Source organism: Miscanthus floridulus, chromosome 17, assembly GCF_019320115.1.
Source record: "Miscanthus floridulus cultivar M001 chromosome 17, ASM1932011v1, whole genome shotgun sequence".
Taxonomy (NCBI): Eukaryota; Viridiplantae; Streptophyta; class Magnoliopsida; order Poales; family Poaceae; genus Miscanthus; species Miscanthus floridulus.
This window is the reverse complement of record NC_089596.1, coordinates 102,766,001-102,789,990: the sequence shown is the minus strand read 5'-3', so window position 1 is coordinate 102,789,990 and position 23,990 is coordinate 102,766,001. Positions and strand designations below refer to the sequence as shown.

General features: G+C 44.5%; 4 protein-coding genes, 1 long non-coding RNA gene, 1 other non-coding gene and 1 pseudogene across 6 annotated transcripts; 5 read left to right on the top strand and 2 right to left on the bottom strand.

Annotated features, from left to right (window-relative positions):
* The first annotated feature begins 376 nt into the window (after positions 1 to 376).
* Positions 377 to 1,059, top strand: LOC136516991 (uncharacterized). The gene has a single exon (XM_066510506.1). It carries the CDS (start codon positions 528 to 530, stop codon positions 918 to 920), a length of 393 nt encoding a protein of 130 aa, XP_066366603.1. The 5' UTR covers positions 377 to 527; the 3' UTR covers positions 921 to 1,059.
* Positions 1,060 to 1,192: 133 nt separating this feature from the next.
* Positions 1,193 to 6,011, top strand: LOC136516992 (uncharacterized). The gene is made up of 10 exons (XM_066510507.1): positions 1,193 to 2,238; positions 2,580 to 2,883; positions 3,067 to 3,132; positions 3,796 to 3,870; positions 3,989 to 4,051; positions 4,151 to 4,210; positions 4,317 to 4,406; positions 5,053 to 5,160; positions 5,248 to 5,370; positions 5,459 to 6,011. The coding sequence occupies exons 1-10, from the start codon at positions 1,286 to 1,288 to the stop codon at positions 5,585 to 5,587; spliced, it is 1,971 nt and encodes a 656-aa protein (XP_066366604.1). The 5' UTR covers positions 1,193 to 1,285; the 3' UTR covers positions 5,588 to 6,011.
* Positions 6,012 to 6,510: 499 nt separating this feature from the next.
* On the top strand, positions 6,511 to 6,583 carry TRNAR-ACG (transfer RNA arginine (anticodon ACG)). Its single transcript has one exon. It is a non-coding gene; the product is annotated as a tRNA-Arg (tRNA).
* Positions 6,584 to 7,404: 821 nt separating this feature from the next.
* On the bottom strand, positions 7,405 to 10,472 carry LOC136517010 (urease accessory protein G-like). The gene is made up of 7 exons (XM_066510521.1): positions 10,262 to 10,472; positions 9,958 to 10,158; positions 9,415 to 9,475; positions 8,843 to 9,044; positions 8,192 to 8,313; positions 7,945 to 8,049; positions 7,405 to 7,786 (listed from the first exon to the last, which is right to left on the bottom strand). Exons 1-7 carry the CDS (start codon positions 10,327 to 10,329, stop codon positions 7,703 to 7,705), a joined length of 843 nt encoding a protein of 280 aa, XP_066366618.1. The 5' UTR covers positions 10,330 to 10,472; the 3' UTR covers positions 7,405 to 7,702.
* Positions 10,473 to 10,508: 36 nt separating this feature from the next.
* On the top strand, positions 10,509 to 19,186 carry LOC136516113 (F-box/FBD/LRR-repeat protein At1g13570-like; annotated as a pseudogene).
* On the top strand, positions 12,339 to 13,469 carry LOC136516493 (uncharacterized). The gene is made up of 3 exons (XR_010774079.1): positions 12,339 to 12,462; positions 12,552 to 12,631; positions 13,304 to 13,469. It is a non-coding gene; the product is annotated as an uncharacterized lncRNA (long non-coding RNA).
* A 3,966-nt stretch (positions 19,187 to 23,152) lies between the features above and the next one.
* Positions 23,153 to 23,536, bottom strand: LOC136516112 (uncharacterized). The gene has a single exon (XM_066509503.1). The coding sequence runs from the start codon at positions 23,534 to 23,536 to the stop codon at positions 23,153 to 23,155; it is 384 nt and encodes a 127-aa protein (XP_066365600.1).
* Between the last annotated feature and the right edge of the window lie 454 nt (positions 23,537 to 23,990).

The following is a 23,990-nucleotide window of genomic DNA, read 5'->3' as shown; positions in this document are numbered from 1 at the left end:
AATTAGGTTCGGAAGTTTAATTTTGCAATTTCTCGTCTAACTGTACAATTAGTTTTATTTTTCGTTTATATTTAGTACTCCATACATATGCTGTAAGATTCAATGTGACCCTTTAGGGTGAAAATTTTTAGAATCTAAACATGCCCCTAGTTTGGTTCCAGAAACCAGTTTCCTTCTAGTCCTGCACTGGCGCTGGACTGCTAGTACCGCTGACCTGCTAGGCTGATCGCTCTCTGTTGCATAGCTGTTGCCTTGTACACAAGCAAAGCCAAGGAGCGCGTCGCAAGGAATCAGAAACTCAAAGGGGGCAAACCGTCACAAACCCTCCTCCGTCGCCTCCCCATATATCCCCCGGTCTTCTCGTCGCCCGCTCCCAGCAGCACGTCGCCTCGCCCGTCGCCCCCCACCCCCACGTCTCTCTCCCGTCCCTCCCCAGTCTTCCCAACCACCGCCCACCCGATCATTTCCAGCCAAACCAACGCACAGGCACAGCACACCCTCCCACGTCAGCAGAGCGGCGGCGGCCAATGGCCATCGAGGTGGACGCGGCGGCGACAGCGGCGAGGGCGGTTTCGGAGACGGCGCCCATGTCCCCGGCCGCGGCCGAGGCGGCGGCGGGCCCGGCGCGTCCGCGCGGGTGGCTGAGGAAGCTCATCCCGAGAGACTACCACCTGCCCCGGAGCAGCCGGCGCTGGAGGCTGGCCGCCCCGTCCGCGGTCGGCGCGTCCAGGCTCGCCTCGTCGCTCTCGCGCTCCCTCAGGTGGAAGCGCCTCCCGGGGCTGTCCTCCCTCACCCTGCGCAGCGGCTCCGCGGCGGCCGTCGTCGACGCCGTCGCGTTCCGCGTCATGTACGTCGTCGAGGCCGTCGTGCTGGGCCTCGCGCTCTCCTGCTTCTTCCTCTGCTGCGGCTGCCACCTCTGAGCAAAGCTGCCTTCACCACTACTTGGCTCGGCCTCGGCGTGTAATGAAAGCCATCGTTTTGGTTCTTCTTTCGATCATCTTCCTGTAATTTCCTACCTTTTGCTTTTGGTAAAAAAAGAATGAAAATTTGCGATGCCTATCGGGAGTTGAATAGTTTAATTTACGTGTTTTGGATGCTGTGGATGCACGAAATTGCGATCGTGGAGACTGGGACCCAGTGAGTTCTTGTTTGTTTATGCATAGCATATTGTGTCGTTGTCCCGTTAAAAAAGCAATAGCGGGATATATTGCAATCCAACCAACCAACCAAAATCGAGGCGGCTTTGGGTAATCGGCAGCTAGCGAGCAGCTCCGGAGCGGGGATCATGGAGGAGGGGCGGAAGCTGGAAGCGGCGGCGTTCGGTTTCCCGGCGCCGGTGCAGCCGGGGTCCACGCGCGTGGGGTGGATCGGCATCGGCGTCATGGGCGGCGCCATGGCCAAGCGCCTCCTCGCGGCCGGGTACGCGGTCACCGCGTACGCTCGCACGCCGTCCAAGGCCGACAGCCTTGTCGCCGCCGGCGCGAGCCTCGCGGACTCGCCGCGCGCCGTGGCCGCCGCGTGCGACGTGGTGTTCACGATGGTCGGGAACCCCGGCGACGTCCGCGCGGTGGTCCTGGACGCCGCCACTGGGGCGCTCGCGGGCCTTCGCCGCGGCGTCGTACTGGTGGACTGCACGAGCTCTTCCCCTTCCCTCGCGTGCGAGGTCGCCGCGGCCGCAGCCGCAGCCGCGGTGGGCTGCCACGCCGTCGACGCGCCGGTGTCCGGGGGCGACGTCGGCGCCCGGGACGGCACGCTGGCCATCTTCGCTGGCGGCGACGAGGCCGTGGTCGCCTGGCTCGATCCGCTTTTCGCTCACCTCGGCAAGGCGACCCACATGGGCGCGGCCGGCAGCGGGCAGAGCAGCAAGATCGCCAACCAGATCACGGTGGCCGGCGCCGTGGTGGGGCTCGGCGAGTCCGTGGCCTTCGCCCGCGCGGCGGGGCTCGACGCGCACCTGTTCCTCGGCGCCGTGTCCAAGGGTGCGGCCGGGTCGCGCATCATGGACATCTTCGGCGACCGCTTGCTCCGCCGCGAGTTCGCGTCCGGGGGCAGCGTGCGGTACATCGTCAAGGACCTCGGCATGGCGCTCGAGGTCGGGGACGGCGGGGAGGAGGCCAACGTGCTGCCTGGGGCGGCGCTGTACCGGCAGATGTTCTCGGCGATGGTGGCCAATGGCGACGGCGACTTGAGCTTGCAGGGACTGATCACCGTCGTTGAGCGCCTCAACGGCATTGTCAAGTAGCGCAGGCTGCAGGCAAGGTGTTCGCCGGAATGCAGCACTGGACTTGAAAACTTCTGTATTTTTTCCTGAATAAAATTTGGGGCCATGGTCAATACATGATGATGGGCTATGTCCACTGTGTATCGAGCTTTGACTTGTTGGTTTGCGTTTGTCATTTTGCTTGTGAATTGTGAAATAACGCCACAGCAACATCAAGCACCTCAACTGAAACCAACGTGATTATCTGACGGCTGAGGACTAATTTGCGAGGACTGTAAACACCAAGGGGCTTCCTGCTGAACCTTGCAAGATTTTTTACGTGTCAGACAGATATTTGCACCGTCCAAGATAAATACAGTGACATATACGCACTCTGCCGTTTCTGTGTAGTGTCATCTTATCTCTTTCGCCTTCACTCTCAAAATCTTCAGCAGAGGGGAGTAGAGGAGCAGCAGCAGCCAGCAGGACCAAGAATGGCAGCGCCAGGTTCCCTGGGACTTCTCCACGCGCCGTCCTTCGGCGCGGCCAGGTGCCAGCCTATGGCGAGCCGGGCATCCGCGCGGCGAGCGCCACGGGCACTGTTCGCCTTGCGCGCCTCGGCTGCTGACGCCGCCAACAAGGACGCCGTCCTCAGGGCCTTCCGCGAGAACAGGGCTCTCAAGGTTTATCTCCTTACACGTCTCCTTCACCGTATCAATCCATTGATGTCAGCATAGTAGAAATTTGTGGATGTACTGCCGTATTTACAGTGGACAATTGAAGGAATTTTTGTTTTGTTTTGTTTGGACGAGTTATCCTTGCTTAGTGATGATTAGCTGATAGCTACTGACTCTTTAACTGTGCAGATAATTTCCGGGCTTCAGAACTTTGACAGGAGCAGTGTTGCATCTGTTGTCACAGCTGCAGATAAGGTGTGGATAATGCATCTACCTGTCAATGCTTACTAGTAGTTACTATTTCGTTCTTGCAGACTTCTTTGAGACTAAATAATGTGAAAAATGAGCTAGACTTGTGTTATACTATTTTTCAGACATACTATTGTGCCCCGGAACTCCAAAAATATTACTTATGTCCCCGATGATTCTGTTTATTGGTTTCTTCTAGAGCTATGAATTATCTAAGATTGTGTCACTGATGATTTTGTCAAGAAAGAAATCTAGAATCAGACGGCAGGTCGTTGCCCAGGATTCGATGTTCCGGAGCGGGCACTCATTATTCTTCATCCAGGATGTTAATTGAAGTCATTATCAATGCAAGTTAGCTTTATAATCAACCTATTCTCTTCGCATACAATCAACATCTATGAAAACCAGGAAGCAACCTATACTAGCTATAATTTTCTAACACGTGTGTACTTTTTTAAGAAAAACAAGAATGCAACCTGTAGATTAGCTAAATTTGGAAAGTGTCTGTTAGAAGGGCTTTTTTCCGCACAAGTGTTAAACCAAAATTTGTCTGAATAGGTGGAAATAAAGCTATTACTTGTCTACTCGACTTTATTCATGATCATGTTATGAGTCCATTACTTGCCGGTCATCGTAACAAACTTGCTGTACTTTTGTTAATGGCTGCAGGGAGGCGCAACCCATGTTGACATAGCATGTGACAAGGACTTAGTAAAGGTTGCCATGGATCTTACCAACCTTCCGGTAAGCTATCCATTCTTAGGGTGATTGGAACCTGTGGTTGTAATTGCGGTTTCGCCTAGCATCAGAGTTGGTTGTGCACTTGTGCTAAGTGCATTCTGGGAAAAATTGCATATTGCAGATCTGTGTCTCATCTGTAGATCCTTCAGCATTCCATTCTGCAGTAGAAGCAGGAGCTAAAATGGTCAGCCACTAAACTTCAGATGCTAACTATGCAAAAATTTGAAAAGAAAGTCATTTTTCTATAACAAATATTTGCCCCCTTTAACCTTGTTTCTTTCAGGTTGAGATTGGAAACTATGATTCTTTTTATGAGATGGGCATTGAGTTCTCCTCTGAACAGGTTCTTACTAACCTGACCTATTCAGAGCTGCTAAATTTGCTATTTTATTGAAGCATACTCCAAAAGTTGAATATTGAGAGAAATTTACTGGTGTAACCAATTTCAGATACTGAAGCTGACAAGGGAAACAAGGAAGATGCTTCCAGACATCACTTTATCAGTAACAGTTCCTCACACACTTAGTTTGCCAGACCAGGTATATCATCATCCCCAATCACTAACCTTAAGACAGTGTATAGCGGCACTTATTGGTGGCAGTTTGACAATACATTTAGCGGTATAGTGGGATATATCATCAGACGATAAATGTCAAAATATATTTCTAATTTTCATTAATATTACCCTTTTTTCATTCCAACATGACAGGTTAACAGCACATCAAATCGAAGTCTTAAAATTCACAACTCACAATTTGACCACCTCTGTCTCCTTTACTGCTTTTCAAGTAACCCCAATCATAGTTCATCAGATCTAATCAACTTCTTGCAGTCGCAAAACATGTAACACGTGAGTGAACTATATCTTTGCCCATATACTCTCTCAGTAACCTAAGAACAAGAGGATGAGCATAGAGGAAATTTGTGAGTACCTTTGCTCGTTTTAGGTTCCTCATTTCTTCTAGCATGAGGCCTATAAGACTATGACCTGGGCTATACGCGCAACCAAAAATATGTGTGGTCAGGTCCCTTCTTTTGCCCTCAATAATGTTGCCAGCAAGCTTGGATTTCAGTGCTGTAAGGTCATATCGCCACTATTTACAACCTTGCTTAAGGCACAACTTTTCGGTAACCACTATAACTGATACATGCTTTAGTCTTGCTAATTTTGACTCTTATTTGTAGATGAGACTTGCAGAGCTACTCGAAGAGGAAGGAGCTGATATAATCCAAACCGAGGGTGGAAAATGTTCTAGCCCGACAAAGCCTGGAGTTCTTGGATTGATTGAAAAGGTATAGTGAAACTAGGACAAAAAAGAGGGCATGTTGCATTCGGTGGTTCCTTCATTGTATCAAATTACATAGTGTTTGTAATTGCAGGCAACACCAACACTCGCCGCAGCATACTCCATCTCTCGGGCTGTCAGCATTCCAGTGATGTGCTCATCAGGGTTAAGTTCGGTGACTGCACCAATGGCAGTAACTGCAGGAGCTGCTGGAGTTGTATGCACTATACTTGAAGTTTTTTTTCTTTAAAAGATATAAGCAATGTGATTTTTACAAGAACCGAGTTCTGTTCTTCTGACTGCAGGGAGTCGGTTCTGCTATTAACAAACTCAACGACGTTGTGGCAATGATTGCTGAGGTGAGAAGCATTGCACAAGCAATGGGGCTTTCGCCAAGAATTGTCTCTGAAAACTTGAGAACAGTTCGTCACTAGTGGCTAGGAATAGCGTCACTAGTAGCAGCTAGGAATACCTTGGCATTTCTGAGCAAACTTGAGCTGTCAATAAGAAAGCAAGAGATGCATCAACTCTTGCATTTTCTCTACGCTGTCTTTTGCCGTGGCAGTGAGTAGTGCGAAGCGAATGGCATCAAAGAAGTGTGACCTTAATCAATGGAAGTTGTAAGACCCCAATTTTCATGTGCTTCTTCATCTGCAAAGTGTTGTTATCTTGTCGAACTCACAATAAGCTTCAGATAGGTGCTGGGTTTGTGGGAACATCGTTTGTACAATACAAATGAGATCTTGCACTTGCAAATCCGACTCTTTCGTTTGTGTTGTGCTGAGGAAAATTATCTACCTAGAAAAGTTCACAGAGGTTCAAATGCTTTGTACAAAAACCAATTCATCTTTGGTATGTGCTGAGAAATAGGAATTGTTTGCGCCGCCCCCCCCCCCCCCCCCCCCCCCCCCCCCCCCCCCCCCCAAAAAAAAATGTGCCTGCACCCTTTGGTCTAAGGGTGGCCTTTTAGCTCGAAAGCCTATGTAACATGTTTTACCCACCAAGAGGTGGAATGGAAATAAAAAGGACCTCCTATTTATACGATTCTAAGGGGAGCGGCAATCCCACCTCGGTCCTATTTGGATGCACTAGCAGGAATGATCTGGTTAATAGTTCACAACTAATATTAGCTTCCACCTAGGTCTCTTCTCTTATAATTTTTCCAAATTCTTCAATAAGCTTCGAAGTGAAATACCTTTTCTCTTGTATTCAGCAAATTATTTTAAATTTCCAAATACGCAGTGCTATATTCGATAGTTTCCATGATAAAGACAGGCTAGAACAACAACCTATCAATAGTGTTTTTTCTGAACAACGTTGCTAACAGCATCAGTGACTCCGAAGAAACAGCATTAATGACTCCGTGGCCCAATGGATAAGGCGCTGGTCTACGGAACCAGAGATTCTGGGTTCGATCCCCAGCGGAGTCGTTCCTTTTTTCATTTTTGTCTTCCAAATTCAGAATTTTCACCGGAGTCGTTCCTTTTTTTCATTTTTGTCTTCCAAATTCAGAATTTTCACTGAACGACCTTGCAGCATTCATATCCGGGTTCTTTTCTTCCAAATTTTTGTCTTCCAAATGAATTTTCACTGAACGACCTTGAAGCATTCATATCCGGGTTCTTTTCTTCCAAGCTTTTGTCTTCCAAATTAAGAATTTTCACAGAACGGCCTTGCTGCATTCGTATTCGTTCTTTTCTTCCAAATTCAGAAATTTCACTCAACGGCCTTGCAGCATTCATATCTTTCGATGCGCGACTTTGCAGCTATTGTCCCCAGCGGAGTCGATCGTATTTTTTCCTTTCCAAATTCAGAACTTTCACTGAACGGCCTTGCAACATGCCAGCATTCATAGCATTCACCGAGCGGCCTTGCAGGCTATTGAATCTCCCACTCGTAGTCCAGAACGCTACAGTAATACCGAATGCTCAAAGCTCACTCAGGCCCATAGGGTAGATTGTTGTGTGCATCCTCTGTGAACGTCGACGTCTGTATTGCGTTTAAAAAAACAGAAAAAGGAGATCTCGAATATGCCATTCAACTCAAGTATGGAATTTAAGCGCGCGTTTAGTTTCAGGAAGTTAAAATTTGGGGTTACTGTAGCACTTTCGTTTTTATTTGACAATTATAGTTCAAACATGGACTAATTAGGCTCAAAACGTTCGTCTCGCAATTTTCCACAAAACTGTGCAATTATTTTTTTTTCGTCTACATTTAATGCTCCATGCACAGGCAGCAAACATTCGATATGATGGCTACTGTAGCACTTTTTGAGATTTTGAGTTGGAACTAAACATGGGCTAAGACTACATGACTCTACTTCTCAAGTACAATTTGCAACAAAGGATGCAAAATTTATTGAGAGAAAAGGAGATCTCGAATACCCATTTAACCCAAGGATGGAATTTTAAGACTCCATGTCTCTACTTCTCAAGTACAATTAGCACCAAATGACGCAAAATTTTATTGAAAACTAACAGATGGTCTATGCATGTGGAATTGCCGAGTCAACCAGATCTGCATCCAACATATGGCCAAGTCGCGAGATCTTATCGCCGCTTATTACCAGTCGCAATTTCCCACGCCTGCAAAATCTGATGCACGATCTCCTCAACGCCCACTCCATGTTTCACCTGCATAATAATAATTATTATTATATAAAGATGCCATCATCACTGGTTTCAGTGAAAGTAAAATGTCTTTGAACATGCAACCCTGTTCCTTGCAACTAGCATGAAGTCATGAGAAAAAAAGGAAGAATACTAAAGATGTGCATAGTTTGATCTTGAACCTGCGCAAACACAAAAGGCCCTCCTTCCCGCATGCGAAGGGCGTCTCGTTCCATTACAGCCAGATCAGCTCCAACAGCAGGTGCTAGGTCTGTCTTGTTTATTACCTTTGTTCAGAAAAGTTGGAATTTTATGCCAGCCAAGTAAAATATGACCAGTGTGCCAAAAGTGAAAATAGGTTCACGTAGTTACAAATGAAGCTAAGTGCACACGGTTATAAATGATGCTGGCAAGTACAGTATGACGCACCAAAAGATCAGCCTGTGTTATACCAGGGCCACCTTTTCTTGGTATCTTGTCCCCACCAGAGACATCAATAATGTAGATTATGTAGTCTGCTAATTCTCTGCTGAAGTTAGCTGCCAAGTTATCTGCATGGGAAATGCACAATGGCGCTCTTTAATGCTGGATTGTTGAGTTTTGGAAAAGAAAGGTAACCCAGGACACTATTTTGGAAGAAAAAAAAACAGTACAATAGAAATGCAAAATTTTCTTTTATGCACGAACTTGAAAGAAGCATATTCTCATGTCCAATATCAAACATGAGACAGCCAGAGAGGCAGCATGATCCCAGCGTGGCAGAGCTTGCACGTAAATTGAGCAGGGGCCAAAACAGCTAAGATAAATTAATCCAAAGCTTAACTAGCTGATAGTGTGTACATTTAGTGGAATTTGCAAAAAGAGAGGGAGGCCATGGCCAATGTTAGCCTCAGCAAAGCTCCGCCCCTGGATCCCAGTAGAAACTAACATTACTCTAAAATAACATTTAGATGGATAGGTATGTTTACATGGATATATCCAAGACAATAGGAATGACCTGAATTTAGTTTGGATCGATACGGATATATCCATAACAATAGGAATGACCTAAGCTTAGTTTGGATCCAGTAAAAAATATACCTCCCCCAGATTCACAGAGTAGCAAATCAGCTTTGTACAAGTTCGATAGCTCCTCAAGAGGACCAAGATTTATGCTGATATCTTCACGAATAGCCGCATGAGGGCAACCTCCAGTTTCTACTGCACGTATGCGCTCTTCAGGCAGAGCTCCATGTTTGATTAAGAATTCTCCATCTTCTTTTGTGAATATATCATTTGTGACCTGAATATGAAGGGAACAAATAGAAAAAAAAAAACCCATTGTGTATATTCTATGCTTTGGAAAATGATGCAAGAAGAAAAGTGCAAAAATTTCTATATCAGTGCAGCGCACAGGTAATCACTGATTTAGACAGGGAAACATGCATTGGTTTAAGTTGAATTATCAGAAATGTGATAATAAGACCTACTTTTACAAGTGAAAAGTCTGAAGATCAGAAGCAGGGGCAAAACTGAAGCACTACATTATAGATGAATATCTTGAAATCATATGACCGGGCATGCAGAAAATCTTATGTAGCATTGCATTTTCAGTTTGGTGAGAACTAGATAACTTCTGTAAAAGAATCAGAGGGCAGAGTCATGCCACATACAGCTGCAAGACTATACTTGTCGCGTAGGAATCTGCATAATGCTAACATCAGGGCAGTTTTCCTGAATAAGGAAAAATGTTCATAGAAGTGTTAGGAACCATATAACTGTAAATGTAGCTGGTCAATGTATAGACAACGAAGTTTGTTGGTTTCAGCAGTAGAATGTTATTCAGGCTACAACATGAACGTGTGCTTACATGCAATGTTCCAAATTAATCACATCAACTAACCACTCCAAATGTCAGGATGGAGCTTCAGGAACAAAGTCAATGAAAGGGTATGAACACAGGCAAGCGCTTTATCGACAAAGATCCCAACGATGTCCAGCAGCTTCCATAAAAAACAAACCTAATCCCAGACTAATCTGAAATTTGCACCGGTGCTGCGGTGCAAGTAGGAATTAAGAAACAACTTCAGCACGAATGCAGTGGAGACGCGTTTCTCACGTCGCAATTTCACAGCCTCCGCCAAATAACCGCGCCGGAATTATGAGATGTAGGCTACCAGCGATTGGAAGGAGTAGTAGAAAGCAGCCGAGCTCACCCGGTGCCGACGGGGCCGCCAATGCCGACGGTGAAGGCGCGGTCAGCGAAGTTGCGCGAGGTGAGCGGCGGCGCGCGCTTGGTGAAATCGCCGGGCGAGTAGATGGGCTCGTGGGAGTGGGGCGCGAGGCCGTCGTGGGAGTGCCACACGCGGCCGTCCTCCCCTACCCACGACCCCCCCGCTGCATGGCCACCGCCGTCCCTGAAAGCGCAGCAAAACCACACCAAGCGTGCGTCGAGTCAGATGTGCAGACAGCGAGACCGAGATCGCGGAAGACTAAGAGTGATGGCACACGCGTGCGCACCCATGGGAATGGTGGTGGTCGTGGTCGTGGTCGTGGGAGTGGGAGTGGTGGTGATCGTGAGACGCCATGGATCGGAGCTTGGAGGTGGAATCGAGAGGGAGGCTGGAGACTTCGGATAAGGGAGGAGGCGGAGCGCAGATTTTTCTGAGGAGCTAGCAAGACTAGTCAGAAGATGCTCGTTGACTTCGGGATTCTTGTTGGCGGATCCAAGAGCGGAAGCGTTGAGACTGTTCAGGAGAAGTGGGCCAAATCCGAATGGGCTGGTCGCGGGCCTGCCAGCTACGGTTATTTCCGCACATAGAGAAATGGGCCATTAGCAGGCTAGTAGACCGTTGGAGGCGCCGACGCACGCTGGGAAGCCGAGTGGAGAGGGAGCCGTCGCCGGCGGCGGCCTCTGCCTGGAGTCGCTGCCTCGCGGAGAGAGAGTCTGGGACTGGAGGCGTGATGGAGCCGAAGCGGGCGGCGGCGGCGGAAGACCGGCTCTCCTCCCTCCCGGCGGAGCTGCAGGATGAGATCCTTGTCCGCCTTGACCTCCGGGACGCCGTGCGCACCTCCGTGCTCTCCCGCGCCTGGCGGGACCTCTGGAAGTCGCTCTCGGTGATCTCCCTCTCCTTCCCCCTCGGCACGCACCCCTCCGTTGTCGACAGCGTCCTCCTCCCCTACATCGGCCCCCGGGTCTCCCTCTTCAACATCTGCGTCGACGACGCGTCTGCCGGCCGCATCGACGACTGGCTCGTCGCGCTCTCCCGCTGCAGCGTCGAGTCCATCCACATGCCTGGCCAACTCAGTTCAGACTATTTCAACCTCCACTCCTCCATCTTCTCCTTCGGTGGTCTCATGTCCCTGCGGCTGGTATGCTGCAACATCCCAACCCTCCCCGTAGGATTCGCCGGCTTCCCCGCGCTGCAGAAGCTACACCTCAACTCTGTTGACTTCCCAGCCAATGGGGAGAACCAATTGGAAGCTATCATTCGTCGGTCACCCTTGCTTCATGCCCTGGATATATCTGATGTGTTCATGCCTGATGACTGCCCAGACTCAGTGATTGAGGCACCCAATCTCCGCAGCCTGACAATCTATTCAGCGTATGACCATGGCTGGCGAATTGGAGAGCTGCCATGCCTCGAAGATGCCGACATTAATGTGTCACTGTGTCCGCGGCATGAACATGACTATGGGGATTTCCTTGCTCGGTTTGCTCAAGTTCAAAAGCTCACCCTCTTCTTGCCGGTACGTTATTTTCACTTTGTTCTCCTTATTATGTGCTTTGGCATAAATCAAGGCTAAAACGCTAGCGCTTGGCTCAAGCTCATTACATAGATCAGGAATTTAAACATGGTCCCCTATACTAATGAAATGACGTGAAAAACTACACTATTAATTAATAATAAAGGAAACCCTATACTAATGAAATGACGTGAAAAACTACACTATTAATTAATAATAAAGGAAACAATCGTTTCATTCATGCCCTGCTTCCATGTGCCTCTGGTCCCTTGTTATACTAATGACACAAAAGTCTCACCCATATTTATTGACCGAATTTTTATTTTTAGCCTTTTTTTAAAAAAAAATCACAAATATATCCCTGGAGGTATGCCTTTAAAATCTGCACCCTTAGCTCGGCGCCATCGTTGGTGGCGCCGAGCTTATACGTCTCGGCGTCATAGATTTTAGCGCCTAGGTCTTGGGTTCGACGCAGACGTAGCGGTGAGTTGGCAGACACCTTAGCGCCGTAGATCTTGGCGCCGTTGACATTTGTCGTATTCATTCAATTAATTATGCATGATAATTGTAATTGTGTCAATTACTTGTACATTTCTAAGTTTATGTTTCATTGTATATTGAATTTCTATTTCATTGACTTTTTTTGTATGATGGCGCAATTCCACCTGCTCGACCCGGCGTGCGATAAGACCCACCGAGGACGTCTCATAGCGGAGGGGCATGTAATAATCTATACATCTTGTTCAAATTTTTGTGAGCGTATATGTGTTCGTGAAGTAACGGGAGACTATGTTTTATTCCATGCAGGACCTTTCGCTCCTTCGTCCTAGAACCGACAATGGGTTCTTGGACATGCAGTACGACAATACGTACACTCCTTTCCTATAAAGAGTTGGCCTAGATGTCATCTCTTTTCAGGTTCATCGTGGGTTGCCTAAGTTCAACTCAGCAGCCATAACTGCGTTGGTTGATAGGTATTATCTTCAATCATTGCCTCCATTGATGGCCATTTGTTCATGCGCTTGCCTTTTTGACATGTAATCTTGCTTTGTCTAAAATGTAGGTGGTAGCCGGAGATTCACAGCTTTCACTTGCCTTTCGGAGAGATGACAGTTACGCTCCAGGACTGTCAGAAGATGCTAGGTATGAGGATTCACGGCAACGCAGTGACTGGGTAGTGCAGGTCAGAATGTTGGAGAGCACGAGTAGAGGCCTTTCTTGGGTGTGAGGTTGGCGAGCAAGGGGCTCGCAGTTCTGGAGTTCTAATCTCCTAGCTCCGGCAAGAGTTCGCACAATGCCCCGAGAAGGTAGATGAGGAGACAGTTGGGTACTACTGCTGGGCGTGGATCCTACACCTGTTTGCCTGTGTTCTCTTCTCCGACGCCATGGGTGACACTGTGTCGTAGATGTGAGTCCACTGCCTCACTAACTGGGACCAGGCGGATCAGTACAGTTGGGGCTCTGCAGTGTTGGGTTTTCTTTACCGGCAGCTTTACGAGACGTGTCATCGGACTTTGTCCTCATCGTCACTTGGTGGATGCGTGTACCTGCTCTAGTTGTGGATGTGGGCTCATTTACCAGTTGGCCGTCCCAAGGTTCTGGCTAGTCATGAGTGGTTCCCAGGTCAGCCTCTATATCGGTAGCTGACGTGGGCGTACCTTTGGGACCAGATTAGGGTTCTGCACGTGAGGTTAGAGCGGGCGTACATTGAATTCACGAATGAGCTAGACATGCTCACAGCGTCTAGTGTAAGTAAATTTTATTTCCCATGCTGGTTTGAAATGGTTTAGTATAACATTTAACATCTTGTTGCAGGTGTCGTGGGAGCCGTACGATGGAGAGGGGGCACTTCCTTTTTAGTTGAGCAACATGTGTGGGTGCGACGACGACTTTTATAGGATGAGGTGCCATCTAATATGTTTCTATACTGTCGAGTTCCACCTGCCAGATAGAGTTGCACGCCAATTTGGAGTGAGACAGCTTTGGCCAACGGCTCCATTCTTGACTGGCGTTGACTTACACAAGTAAGTGTTTTGCTATTTCAATTGTCTCGTGTGGTCCATTTCCATTAATTTCTATATAAGATGAAGTAATGATGACATACATGCACTTTTAATATGGTGACATGTACATGGATTGAGATGAATGTACGTGTATGGGCATTTATTGTTCTCATCATTATGGCAAGTTATAGGACTATGGGTTCAACCCATGTCATGATCTATTTTCTCTTCTTTCTTTGGAACCCACATGGTAACATTTTCCATAGTGAAGCTTACATATGATGATACTGTTCGTATGATTTCTTCAATCGCTCTGTACCTTTCTTGAGAAGCTTACATCAAATAGTCGCGTCATATAGCTTAGGCGCCATTGTTTTACAACATCAATTTCATACCTGCCAGAAACTAACATCTTACGTGACGTGCAGGTTGGATCGTCAGAAGAACAGAAAGATTTTTTATTGGGAGAAGCACCACCAGTACTACATTGAATAATGGGAGCTGTTGCATGACAACGTGGACGTGAACAACGAGTCGCACACGACCCATGAGTACAGGCGCTACCAAGCTTGGTACCAACGTGCGACACGTTGCAGCTGAGGCTAAAGTGGACAGAAGATGACTACGCCGACATCGACTCCTCCGACGATGAAGACACGACGTACGACCAAACTACTCGTGTAGGAAGGCAGCTAGAGGTAGGACCAATCTTGGACATAGTGGTAAGTCAATTGTCTTTATTTTTCTATGTTAAGTTGCATACCAATACATTCTACGTTTGAGGTCTCTATTTTAGTTTGTGGCACATTCGACTCGTAGCATCCTTATAATTCAATACAATAGATAGAGTTGAGGAACTGGTTAGGAATTAACTAGTACTCCATACTAGATTAGTAGCGTCCTCATTTTTCAATGTCCACCACAATCTTACTATGAACTTTGTTGCAGGGCAATACCCTCAAATGCTTGGTTGAAGACATTGAGCGCTTTCGTCCGCGAGTCAGGGACGACAACACGCATAGCTTCCTAGACGTAAGATTCAAAATATTCTTTAAAATATATTATTGATACGTTAAATTCTTTCAGTTAATATTATTTTGTACAATAGAGACTGTCACGTCGGCTACGCCGTGCGGCTACTCATTGTGGTTACAGGACAGCCACGACGCAAGACGTGCACGTTCCTTCCGCTGGCAGAGGAGGCTTAAGTTCGTCTAGCCAAGCACCTATAGGATCCATAGGCATTGCGTACGAGGACGAGGACAAGGACAACGATGAGGTGGACTAGAGGCACGAGGAGCTTGGCCCGTCTCAGCTCCAGGATGCTCCCTCGGCTCAGCCTACACAACCTTTAGGCGCTAGGCGACGCCGTCCACCTAACCCTTACACTCCAGGCACCGACGCTCTTGGTCACAAGGGTAAGGGTAAGACTAGGAGGCAGTGAGGGTTTGTGGTAGATGTTATTATATAGTATTATGGACTTTGTGGACTTTCATTCTGAACTATTGTGGACTGTATGGACTATTATTATCGAATATGAACTACTGACTATAATTATGGACTGTGTGGACTATTAATATGCTCATATATATGGTTTCAGATGAATATGGCATATATTTGTATGTTTGTACATGTTGTATTGAGGTTAAATATTCTTCTCATATTTGTGTATGGATGGCATCAAAAAATAGGAGAAATTATGACGAAATTTTCTACCTAAAGTACGTATTAATCAACGGCATCAGTTTTTTCGGTTCAAAATAGTGATTGAAGTCTAAAATCGAATAGGCTTTTCAGTCATGGAATCTAGGAGAAATAGCCTTTACAGCATGGGTAATTGCTATTACATTTTCATTTGTTAAATATGTTTCTCGAATACCCTTACAACTCATAGGACATACTTATTGTAGTCTTTCGAGTCTGAAGAAAACTATGGGTTCACTAGATGGGTCAATCCTTGACCAATTTATCCACATCAGCAGTATATCTACTACCTATAGGACCAAATCTTTGATCTACAAAGGGAAGTTAGCAGCGGGTACAAGAAAGACGAAGACGATGACAACAACAATGGTGCAAGTTCACATGAGGCACTCTGCAATGATCCATATTGCACCTGCCATAATCATAAGAATAAGGGGCCTTCGCCATCACCCCTACCACCACCACCACCAATAATGGGAGGCTACTGTGGAGAAGGTGCAACACAATTTGCTATGTGGCCACACTACTAGGACGACCCTATCTTATTTACATGGCACATCCATATGTTTGTTGTTTAGTTTACTTACCTAAGGCATGTTAGGTTTAGTCGAAGAAACTATGTACCCTTGTTTGGTACATGTTCTCACATGTCATTTCTTGTGCTTGTTGTTCACTTCAATTATCTAAGGCATGTTAGGTTTAGTTCAGGACCTATGTACCCTGGTTCGGTACATGTTCTTACATGCCATTTCATGTGTTTTGTGTGTTGAATTATATAATGCCCTACTTCGTTAGGTTTTATTTGCAACACGTGATCACATTTCACTACATCCGCAATGTTAAACTGAATATTATGACCACAAATAATGAAAACAACTACATAATGAAAAGTCAAATACTATGACACATTAAACAACACAATAATACTAGAAGTGCGTGCCGACAAACTAAATAACACAGTACATGACCTAAGCATGCCCATACTTAAAGTGCATTACATGACAACATAATGAAAAGTCCAACAGTAGACATCATTGTTCATGAATAAACCATAAAACTAGCAAGTAATGGAGACTACTAAGTGCAACAAGGCCACTTTCCCTTTCTCAGGGCAACGGGATTCTCCTCCATCGCTGTTTTCGCTCGGTGCGCTCAAGCTTCTTCTCCCTCTCCTCCCTGTACGCAGCAACACGCCTCCTTTCCTCCTCTTCCTTGTGCTCCTTTTTTGCAGCCTCCTCTTCACGTCTCTTCTCCATCATCTCCTTGTCCTCTGCCTCCCACCGCAATAATTTCTGCATCCATTCCTTGTCTTTAGGCTTGATCTCAGTGTCGATCCACTGCTCAAAATCACAGAGCGGTGGAGGGATCTGCAAAAAATGCAATTTTTATAAAACAAAAAAATCATGCACGATGTCATATGACATAAACATCAATTCCTCACCATCTTGTTAATGCGGCGCTGACGAAGTGTAGGCTTAAACGTAAAATTAGAACACATCCAATACCTCTGTCTATACGTGTCCTCTTCATCGGACTTGGCTACCTTGTAAGGATCGCCGCAAAAGCATATGGACACTAGAACACCACTAGACAGATGCAATGGGTTGAAGGCATTTCTGGTCATCCGGCCATAACTACAATTTAGCTATTTTTGTTCTAAGAACCGAAAGCAATTAACCCATATCATAACAACATGCGCTAACGTTATCTTGGTTTGGTAGCTTTTCCACGTCTTGACATCCTACGGTTGTATAATATAAATATTAAAATTACATGAAACCCTAAGTAATGACGATTCTTAAGTTGAAAAATCCGACTAATATATACCGAATCGATTTGAAAAAAAAACTAGGAGGGAGCGAGGATACCTTGCTCTTGAAGATCTACGAATCAAATCAAAGTTTATAAGGTCCAATATGCCGATTCGTGAGGTAGGGTGAAGTGGGGAGAGAAAAAAACCGAGAGGGGGGAGAAAGAAGAGGAAGAAGGCTTAGGCAGAAAGGTTGGGCATCAGGTTAAAACACCACCTTGACGCCATAGATCTTGGCACCGTTCTTGGCGCTAATAACCACGACGCCAAGCTTGGCGCCAATAACCATGACGCCAAGCTTGGCGCCAAGATCTACGGTGCCAAGGTGCCTGCCAAATCACCGCCACGTCTACGCCGAGCCCAAGACCTAGGCGCCAAAACCTATGATGCCGAGACGTGTAACCTCAGCGCCACCAATGATGGTGCCGAGCTAAGGGTCCAAATTTTGAAAGCATACCTCCAGGGGCATATTTGTGATTTTTTTTTAAAAAGGGCTAAAAACAAGAAAATCGGTATTTATAGACCCTGAATGACTTTATCTAGTTTCAATGTCCTTTTTCTTTGTCATAGGTCGATGATTTTGAGATACCATATACACTTCCATTTAGCTTTTATAACGTGAAGAACTTGGAAATTGGAATTATCTACGGACTTTACTGAAATGCACCCTGTTTTGTTCATGTTTACCTTGCTAAGGAGTTGTCACAACCTTCAAAACCTAGAAATAGAGGTAATGCTGGATGTTGCCTTTGGGATATCTCTATTTACACTGTTCAAAGGTCAATTTGTTGATTACAACTGATTTTTTTTGAAGTTGCGGGGCGGTATTGATCAGAGTTTTGAGGCAGATTGGGAATTCTTAAATGCTCTATGGACGGATGGCATGTGTGCCAAACTTCAAGTTGTGTGGATGATTGATATTGCTTGGCTTCCAAATGAAATTTCATTTATGAAGCTTATGCTCTCTAAAGCAAGGCTTCTTCGCACATTGTATGTTGATGGACACCCAGATTATTTTGATGATTCACTGACTTACGAAAATGTAAAAGAGCTTTAGCTCAAGCTCATGTCCTGTTTGAAGGTAAAGAAACTTGATGTGCAGTCTCAAATTTATATATATTTATTATTTGAAGCGATGGATCTCTATACCTCATTTTTTCATGTCAAAGTTAGTGGTATATTTCACATGATGTACTTTTGTCTATTGTACAAGTTAAGTCTGGCCTGCAGAAGAAAGGTTAAGATAAGATTTATGCTGACATATTGTGAAGTTTTTTGTGGCCTCCTCAAGATTTTAGAGCTTGACCCAATTGTCAACCAAGAGGTAGACATTGTCTCCAATGCATGAGATCCTTTTTTTCAGAAGTGTTCATAACCTCCTTTTTCCTCTGCATTTCATATGAATCTTCTAGATTCTATTAGAATAGAACCAAATTTATTAGTATTTCAGCCAACGTTCTAAACCTTAAGATTCTTCCCTAGCCCTTTTACGTAACAGTAGCACCAAGCAACCTACATGCAAAACAATTAGGTTAAAGATATAAAAAACAGCTAAGTGACATCTGCTAGCTGAAGTATTACAATTGGAACCATCATAGAACTACCATCTAGCTCAAAGATACAACGATGCTAGCTACTTTATTTTCTTTTACATGATTTTATTTAGTACTCCTTTTCCTTTCCACTTCGACATAATTCATTTTCATGGCAAAATTCAAACTTAATTCTAGTCAAAGCCTATCCCGTTAATGTTCACTGATTTCTTTGTTTCATATTGGGGTACGTTATTGAGTTTTCATATTAATTAAAGCTTGTTGGATCTTGGAGGAATAAAATATGGAAGCATATGGAAGAAGGGAACAGAGCATTTCTGTGTACACAATATGTCGTTTAATCCATTTTAGTAGCTAAAACATTTCATTACAGGAATCCAATGGTAGTCTGATGTTTGCCTAGTCAGCACTACACAAATGTTTCCACTGACCTTTTAAGGGTTTCTTTTTTATGGAACCCTTTAAGAGTTTCTTCTTGATAAGACCTTTTTAAGAGTTTCTGGTAGAAAAGTATCATTATACATAAATGCAATAGTCTCTATGTATTTTGTTTGATCTGCTTTTATGTCTGCTTTGCTATAATTTTACAAATTGTTTTCCTTGTGCAGGTTTGGTGCAACAATATTAGATGAGGCGGCATCTTCTGTGTATTGCTGAGTGCAAGATTGGCTGCTTGAATGGGACAGGACCTGCTTTCTCCGCTGAGGCATTTTTCTTTCTCTCTTTCATCATGTGATCATATGAACTCATCCATAGAACCAGCATGATTTCTGTGTGTTGTTCAGAGGAAGCTGACGTGGTATTGGTTGTCCACTAGTTCAGTAGGGTTTTCCTGATATCCCCTAGTGTCGTTTGGTTAATGAAGCATACCCCCAAACTTGCCCGAGTTGGTGATTCATTTCGCTAAAATTTGGCTTATACTGATACTTATGCAAAATTGTTGTGAGAGGAAAATACTATTCGCTCGCTGAAAAGTACTACTAAAGTAGTGTTGCAGAACAGGACGAAAATACGGTTATCCTTTCCCTAAGCTGTCCTCTGGTCCTCCAGAACTTGTTGCTTGCCTAGCTGAGCTCATGCAATAGCCGATCCATGGAGTGTTGTTTCTCGCTATGTTTCTTTACATTTAGTGAAAGATGTTCCCTATTTCATACTCCTGTTTGTTTCTTCCCGTTCCTGTTAATGAGCAGAATCTATGTTATGATTAATTTCCCTATTTTTCCTAGTTAATTGGTCATTTACGTTGTTGCATCAACATTGTTGCTGCTTGGACTCTGAAACTGCTCATAGCCGCGGCGCTGCATTGTGCCACTCAATGCTGGCGCCGTTACATGTCCTCGGTAGAAAACGATGGTCAGTGACTGGCGTTTGTAGTTCTGCGCCCAAAAAAACAATGCTTGAATTCTAGGTGACGATCTATTCAGTTCTGTAATGATGGAGAGATCACACAAGATTGGGGATATGCGAACTGTTTGCTCTATAATCTGTGACAGATGAAAGCCCAACTCAGCTTCTTTCAAACACATCACCTATGGTGAGTGTTGTTAAAGGTGTTCTCTAAGTTGCTTTTGTTAGACCTAAAGCAGGATCTCTAGGCATAAATCTAGCGAGTTCTCTTGTAAATAGATAACATGTCCTAGTACGTCCACTAGACAGAGATTAGAGGGAGGAGTAGTGCTAGGTTACCAACCATCATAGGGCTTTGATCCAGCAGCGTCGGCCATGGTCGTTGTGTCGGTGTCTGCCCGAGGGCAGCGACGATTGGTGAAGACGGTTACGGTGATGGGTGGTGACGACCGGCGGTGAAGACCGATGGTGGTGCAGTGCAGTGGTGGAGGTGCTTCCCATCACTGATTGCGCCCCTCACTAGATTGGGATAGGGTTTATCAGTGGGGAGCTCGGCTTAGGCGAACCTCATACCTAGAGCCATCGGCCCTCACCTCTATTTATTGCGTAGTGTGACAGGGGCCCTCCAGCCATAGTGGGCTGGGCGCCCTCGATCAGGGCGCAAATCAAAGGCTAGTTTGGGATTAGAGATCAATCTAACAATATACCTCTTGATCTCCTACCATCTTTTAATTTCATATCATTTACTTTTGTTCATTCTATTATAGATTAGCGCATAGAGTATGTTTCATCATCACGGTCAATTGTCGATAGATTTAACAACTATAACACACCAGTCTGTTCTAAAATAGATACTTAACTTTGGGCCTTCTTTTGTCTAGGAAATTATAGGCTTTTCTTTAAACCCATGCCGACTACATGTTCTCTGAACACGTTGGGTGGTAAGCCTTTTGTAAGCGGATTTGCGAGCATCTTTTCGGTACTTATATGCTCAAGACTTATGACATGATCCCGGACTTTATCTTTCACAACATAATACTTTATGTCAATGTGTTTAGCAGCACCACTTGACTTATTATTATGAGTATACTGTACTATCAGATTATTATCGCAGTATAACTTAAGTGGTCTATAGATGTCGTCAACCACCTTTAAACCGGGTATAAAATTCTTTAGCCAGTTCACCTGCCCCGTTGTCTCATGACATGCTACAAACTCAGCATACATTATGGATGATGTAGTAAGCTCCCCCTGCGAGAGTGAATACATATCTAGATGTAGATTTTCTATCATCTCCCGCATAATCAGAATATGAATATCCCACTATATGGAGTGAATCTGATTTTCTATACGTCATCATGAGGTTTTTCGTTCCTTGCAAATAACACAAGACTTTCTTTACTAATTTCCAGTGTTCTGTTCTAGGATTGCTCTGAAATCTACTAAGTAACCCGGTAACAAATGCCAAGTCAGGGCGCGTACATACTTGAGCATATTACAAGCTTCGACAGCTGAAGCATATGGAACCATTTTCATTTGATCGATCTCATACTGATTCCTGGGGCATTGAAAATCATCATTTCATCCTCTAGGAAGACAACATGTCTTGTTTCCACAAACTTTGTATGTCTGTCTGGACAGTAGAAATGAAAACCTTTTGACTTTTCTAGGTAGCCAATGAAATGACAACTTACTATTTTGGAATCTAGCTTTTCAATGTTTGGGTTAAATACTTTAGCCTCTGTAGGACTCCCCCACACATGTAAGTGGTTTAGTGAGGGTACTCTTCCTATCCACAACTCATACAACGTTTTGGGCACCGACTTACTTGGGACTCTATTGAGAATATGAATGGTGGTTTTTAACGCCTCCATCTATAGGCTCAACGGTAAGGTGGAGTAACTCATCATACTGCGCACCATATCCATTAGGGTACGATTGCGTTTTTCAGCTACTCCATTCTACTGATGTTCGCCTGGTGTAGAATACTGGGCTACTATGCCATTCTCCTATAAGAACCTTGCAAAAGGTCTAGGAACTTGGCCATATGGGGTATGCCGACCGTAGTACTTCCCCCACGGTCAGACCTGACTATCTTAATCTTTAAATTGTGTTGGTTTTCAACTTCTGCCTTAAATGTCTTAAATTTATCCAATGCTTCTATTCTTTCTTTGATTGGATAAATGTAGCCATAACAGGAGTAATTATCTGTGAATGTTATGAACGAATTATAACCATCCACACTCTTTATAGGAAACGGACCACAGATGTCTGTGTGAATAATCTATAAAATTCTTGTGCTTCGCTTGACATCTTTCTTAATTTTCTTTACATACTTTCCTTTTATGCATTCTCTACATTGTTCTAAATCTGAGAACTCTAATGGAGGAAGAATATCATTCTTAACTAGTCTTTCTATTCCCCCCCTCGAAATATGGTCTAAACGATAGTGCCATAATTTCGACGACGCATCGTGATCTCTCTTTCGTTTTCTATTTACATCCATAGACGAGGATACATTCTCATTGTCGCACACAACGTTCCCATAATTGCATACAACATTCACATCGTCACGTAGTGATAACAAATAAAGCTCATTTTATAAGATAGCAAGATCAACACTTGCATTATTAAATGTTATCCTACATTTGCCATTTCCAAAATAGCAATCATATCCATCATTGTCCAAGCATGAAACACTAATCAAGTTTCTCTGCAAAGAGGGAACATAAAGTACATCTCTAAGTAAAAGTGTGAAGTCATCAGCAAGCTCTAGAGAATGATCGCCAATGGCTTCAACATCTGCTCGGACTCCATTTGCAACTTTAACGTGTCTTTCTTTTTTTTGCGTAGTCCTCGTCGAATAGAATCCCTGTAAGGAATTAGCAACATGAACAGTTGTACCTAAGTCAATCCAACAAGTAGATTTCGAATACTGTACATACATGGATTCATTTATGAATGTTATAATGTTCTCACCTTTCTTTGCCATGATTATTTTTAAGTAATCAGAATAATCTTTCTTATAATATCCTGTCTTCTTGCAATAGAGACACTGGTCTTTCTCTACCATGAACTTGCTCTGCTGAGGCTGATGCAGCATGGGACCCTTTTCCTTTAACTTTGAGGAGGAGTTAGCATTATTATTCTTTTTCTTGTTGTCTTTCACATAATTGATAGTGCCACCATTGGCAACTTTTATTCTCTCCTCCTCTTGCACACACATAGCCATGAGCCTCTCTAAGTCTCACTTCTCGAGCTGTATGTTGTAGTTGACAACAAAAGTGTTAAATTCCTTGGGCAAGGAAGCAAAAATTAGATAGATAAGGAACTCTTTCTTGAGAGCCAGATTCATTGGTTTTAGCTTAGATGCCAAATTGCCCATCCTTAGTATGTGCTCTCTTATTCCACCATTTTCAGAGTACCTCTCTGTCACCAGTTGCTTTATCAGTTGGGTAACATATGTCTTTGAAGAGCCAGTGAACTGACTCTTTATTCTATCAAGGTACTCGGTGACTGTGTCACGCTCTCGGATTGAGCCCATAATAGCAGGTCCAATCGTGTTCTTTATCACAGCCAAACATTTCTTGTTGGTAATGGCCCACTTCCTATGCTTAAGGTCATAGGACATCTTTTAGGATGCAAAATCCCTCTCTCTAGTTGTCCAAGCAGCATTAGTCTCATTTGTCTCCCTCACCGATGCCATAGGCTTAGTGGGACACGGTGAGGTGACTACCCAGTCCACCTCAGCTAAGATGAAGGCCAGATCAATCTTTTTCTTCCACTCCATGTAGTTGTCAACTTTGAGAGTGGGGATCTCTTTGATACAACCCATCAAGTTGTATCTGCCTGAAAACACAATTCATATAGAGTGAGAACATAAATAATAACAATAATTGCATGCCTTAATTCCAACATTGGTCAAAATTAAAACATACAACTGTTCTTATACACTAATTCTACATCACCGTTGGGCAGAAATAGAATTAATACATGGAAAACTTATGATTAAACCTTATAATATTGCTATTATCAATGTTGGTAAGAAAAATAATAATATTATAATTTATTGATTGAAATTGACT

Excerpts from the sequence above, each read along its gene's own strand:
- LOC136516112 (XM_066509503.1), bottom strand. The coding sequence starts at position 23,536 with ATGTCCTATGACCTTAAGCATAGGAAGTGGGCCATTACCAACAAGAAA.
- LOC136517010 (XM_066510521.1), bottom strand. The coding sequence starts at position 10,329 with ATGGCGTCTCACGATCACCACCACTCCCACTCCCACGACCACGACCAC. Across the intron at positions 8,314-8,842 it reads ACTCTGTGAATCTGGGGGAG|ATAACTTGGCAGCTAACTTC; the intron begins GTATATTTTTTA and ends TTTCCCATGCAG. Across the intron at positions 8,050-8,191 it reads TAACACAGGCTGATCTTTTG|GTAATAAACAAGACAGACCT; the intron begins GTGCGTCATACT and ends TTCTGAACAAAG.
- LOC136516991 (XM_066510506.1), top strand. The coding sequence starts at position 528 with ATGGCCATCGAGGTGGACGCGGCGGCGACAGCGGCGAGGGCGGTTTCG.
- LOC136516992 (XM_066510507.1), top strand. The coding sequence starts at position 1,286 with ATGGAGGAGGGGCGGAAGCTGGAAGCGGCGGCGTTCGGTTTCCCGGCG. Across the intron at positions 4,407-5,052 it reads CACTTAGTTTGCCAGACCAG|ATGAGACTTGCAGAGCTACT; the intron begins GTATATCATCAT and ends TCTTATTTGTAG. Across the intron at positions 5,371-5,458 it reads CTGCAGGAGCTGCTGGAGTT|GGAGTCGGTTCTGCTATTAA; the intron begins GTATGCACTATA and ends TTCTGACTGCAG.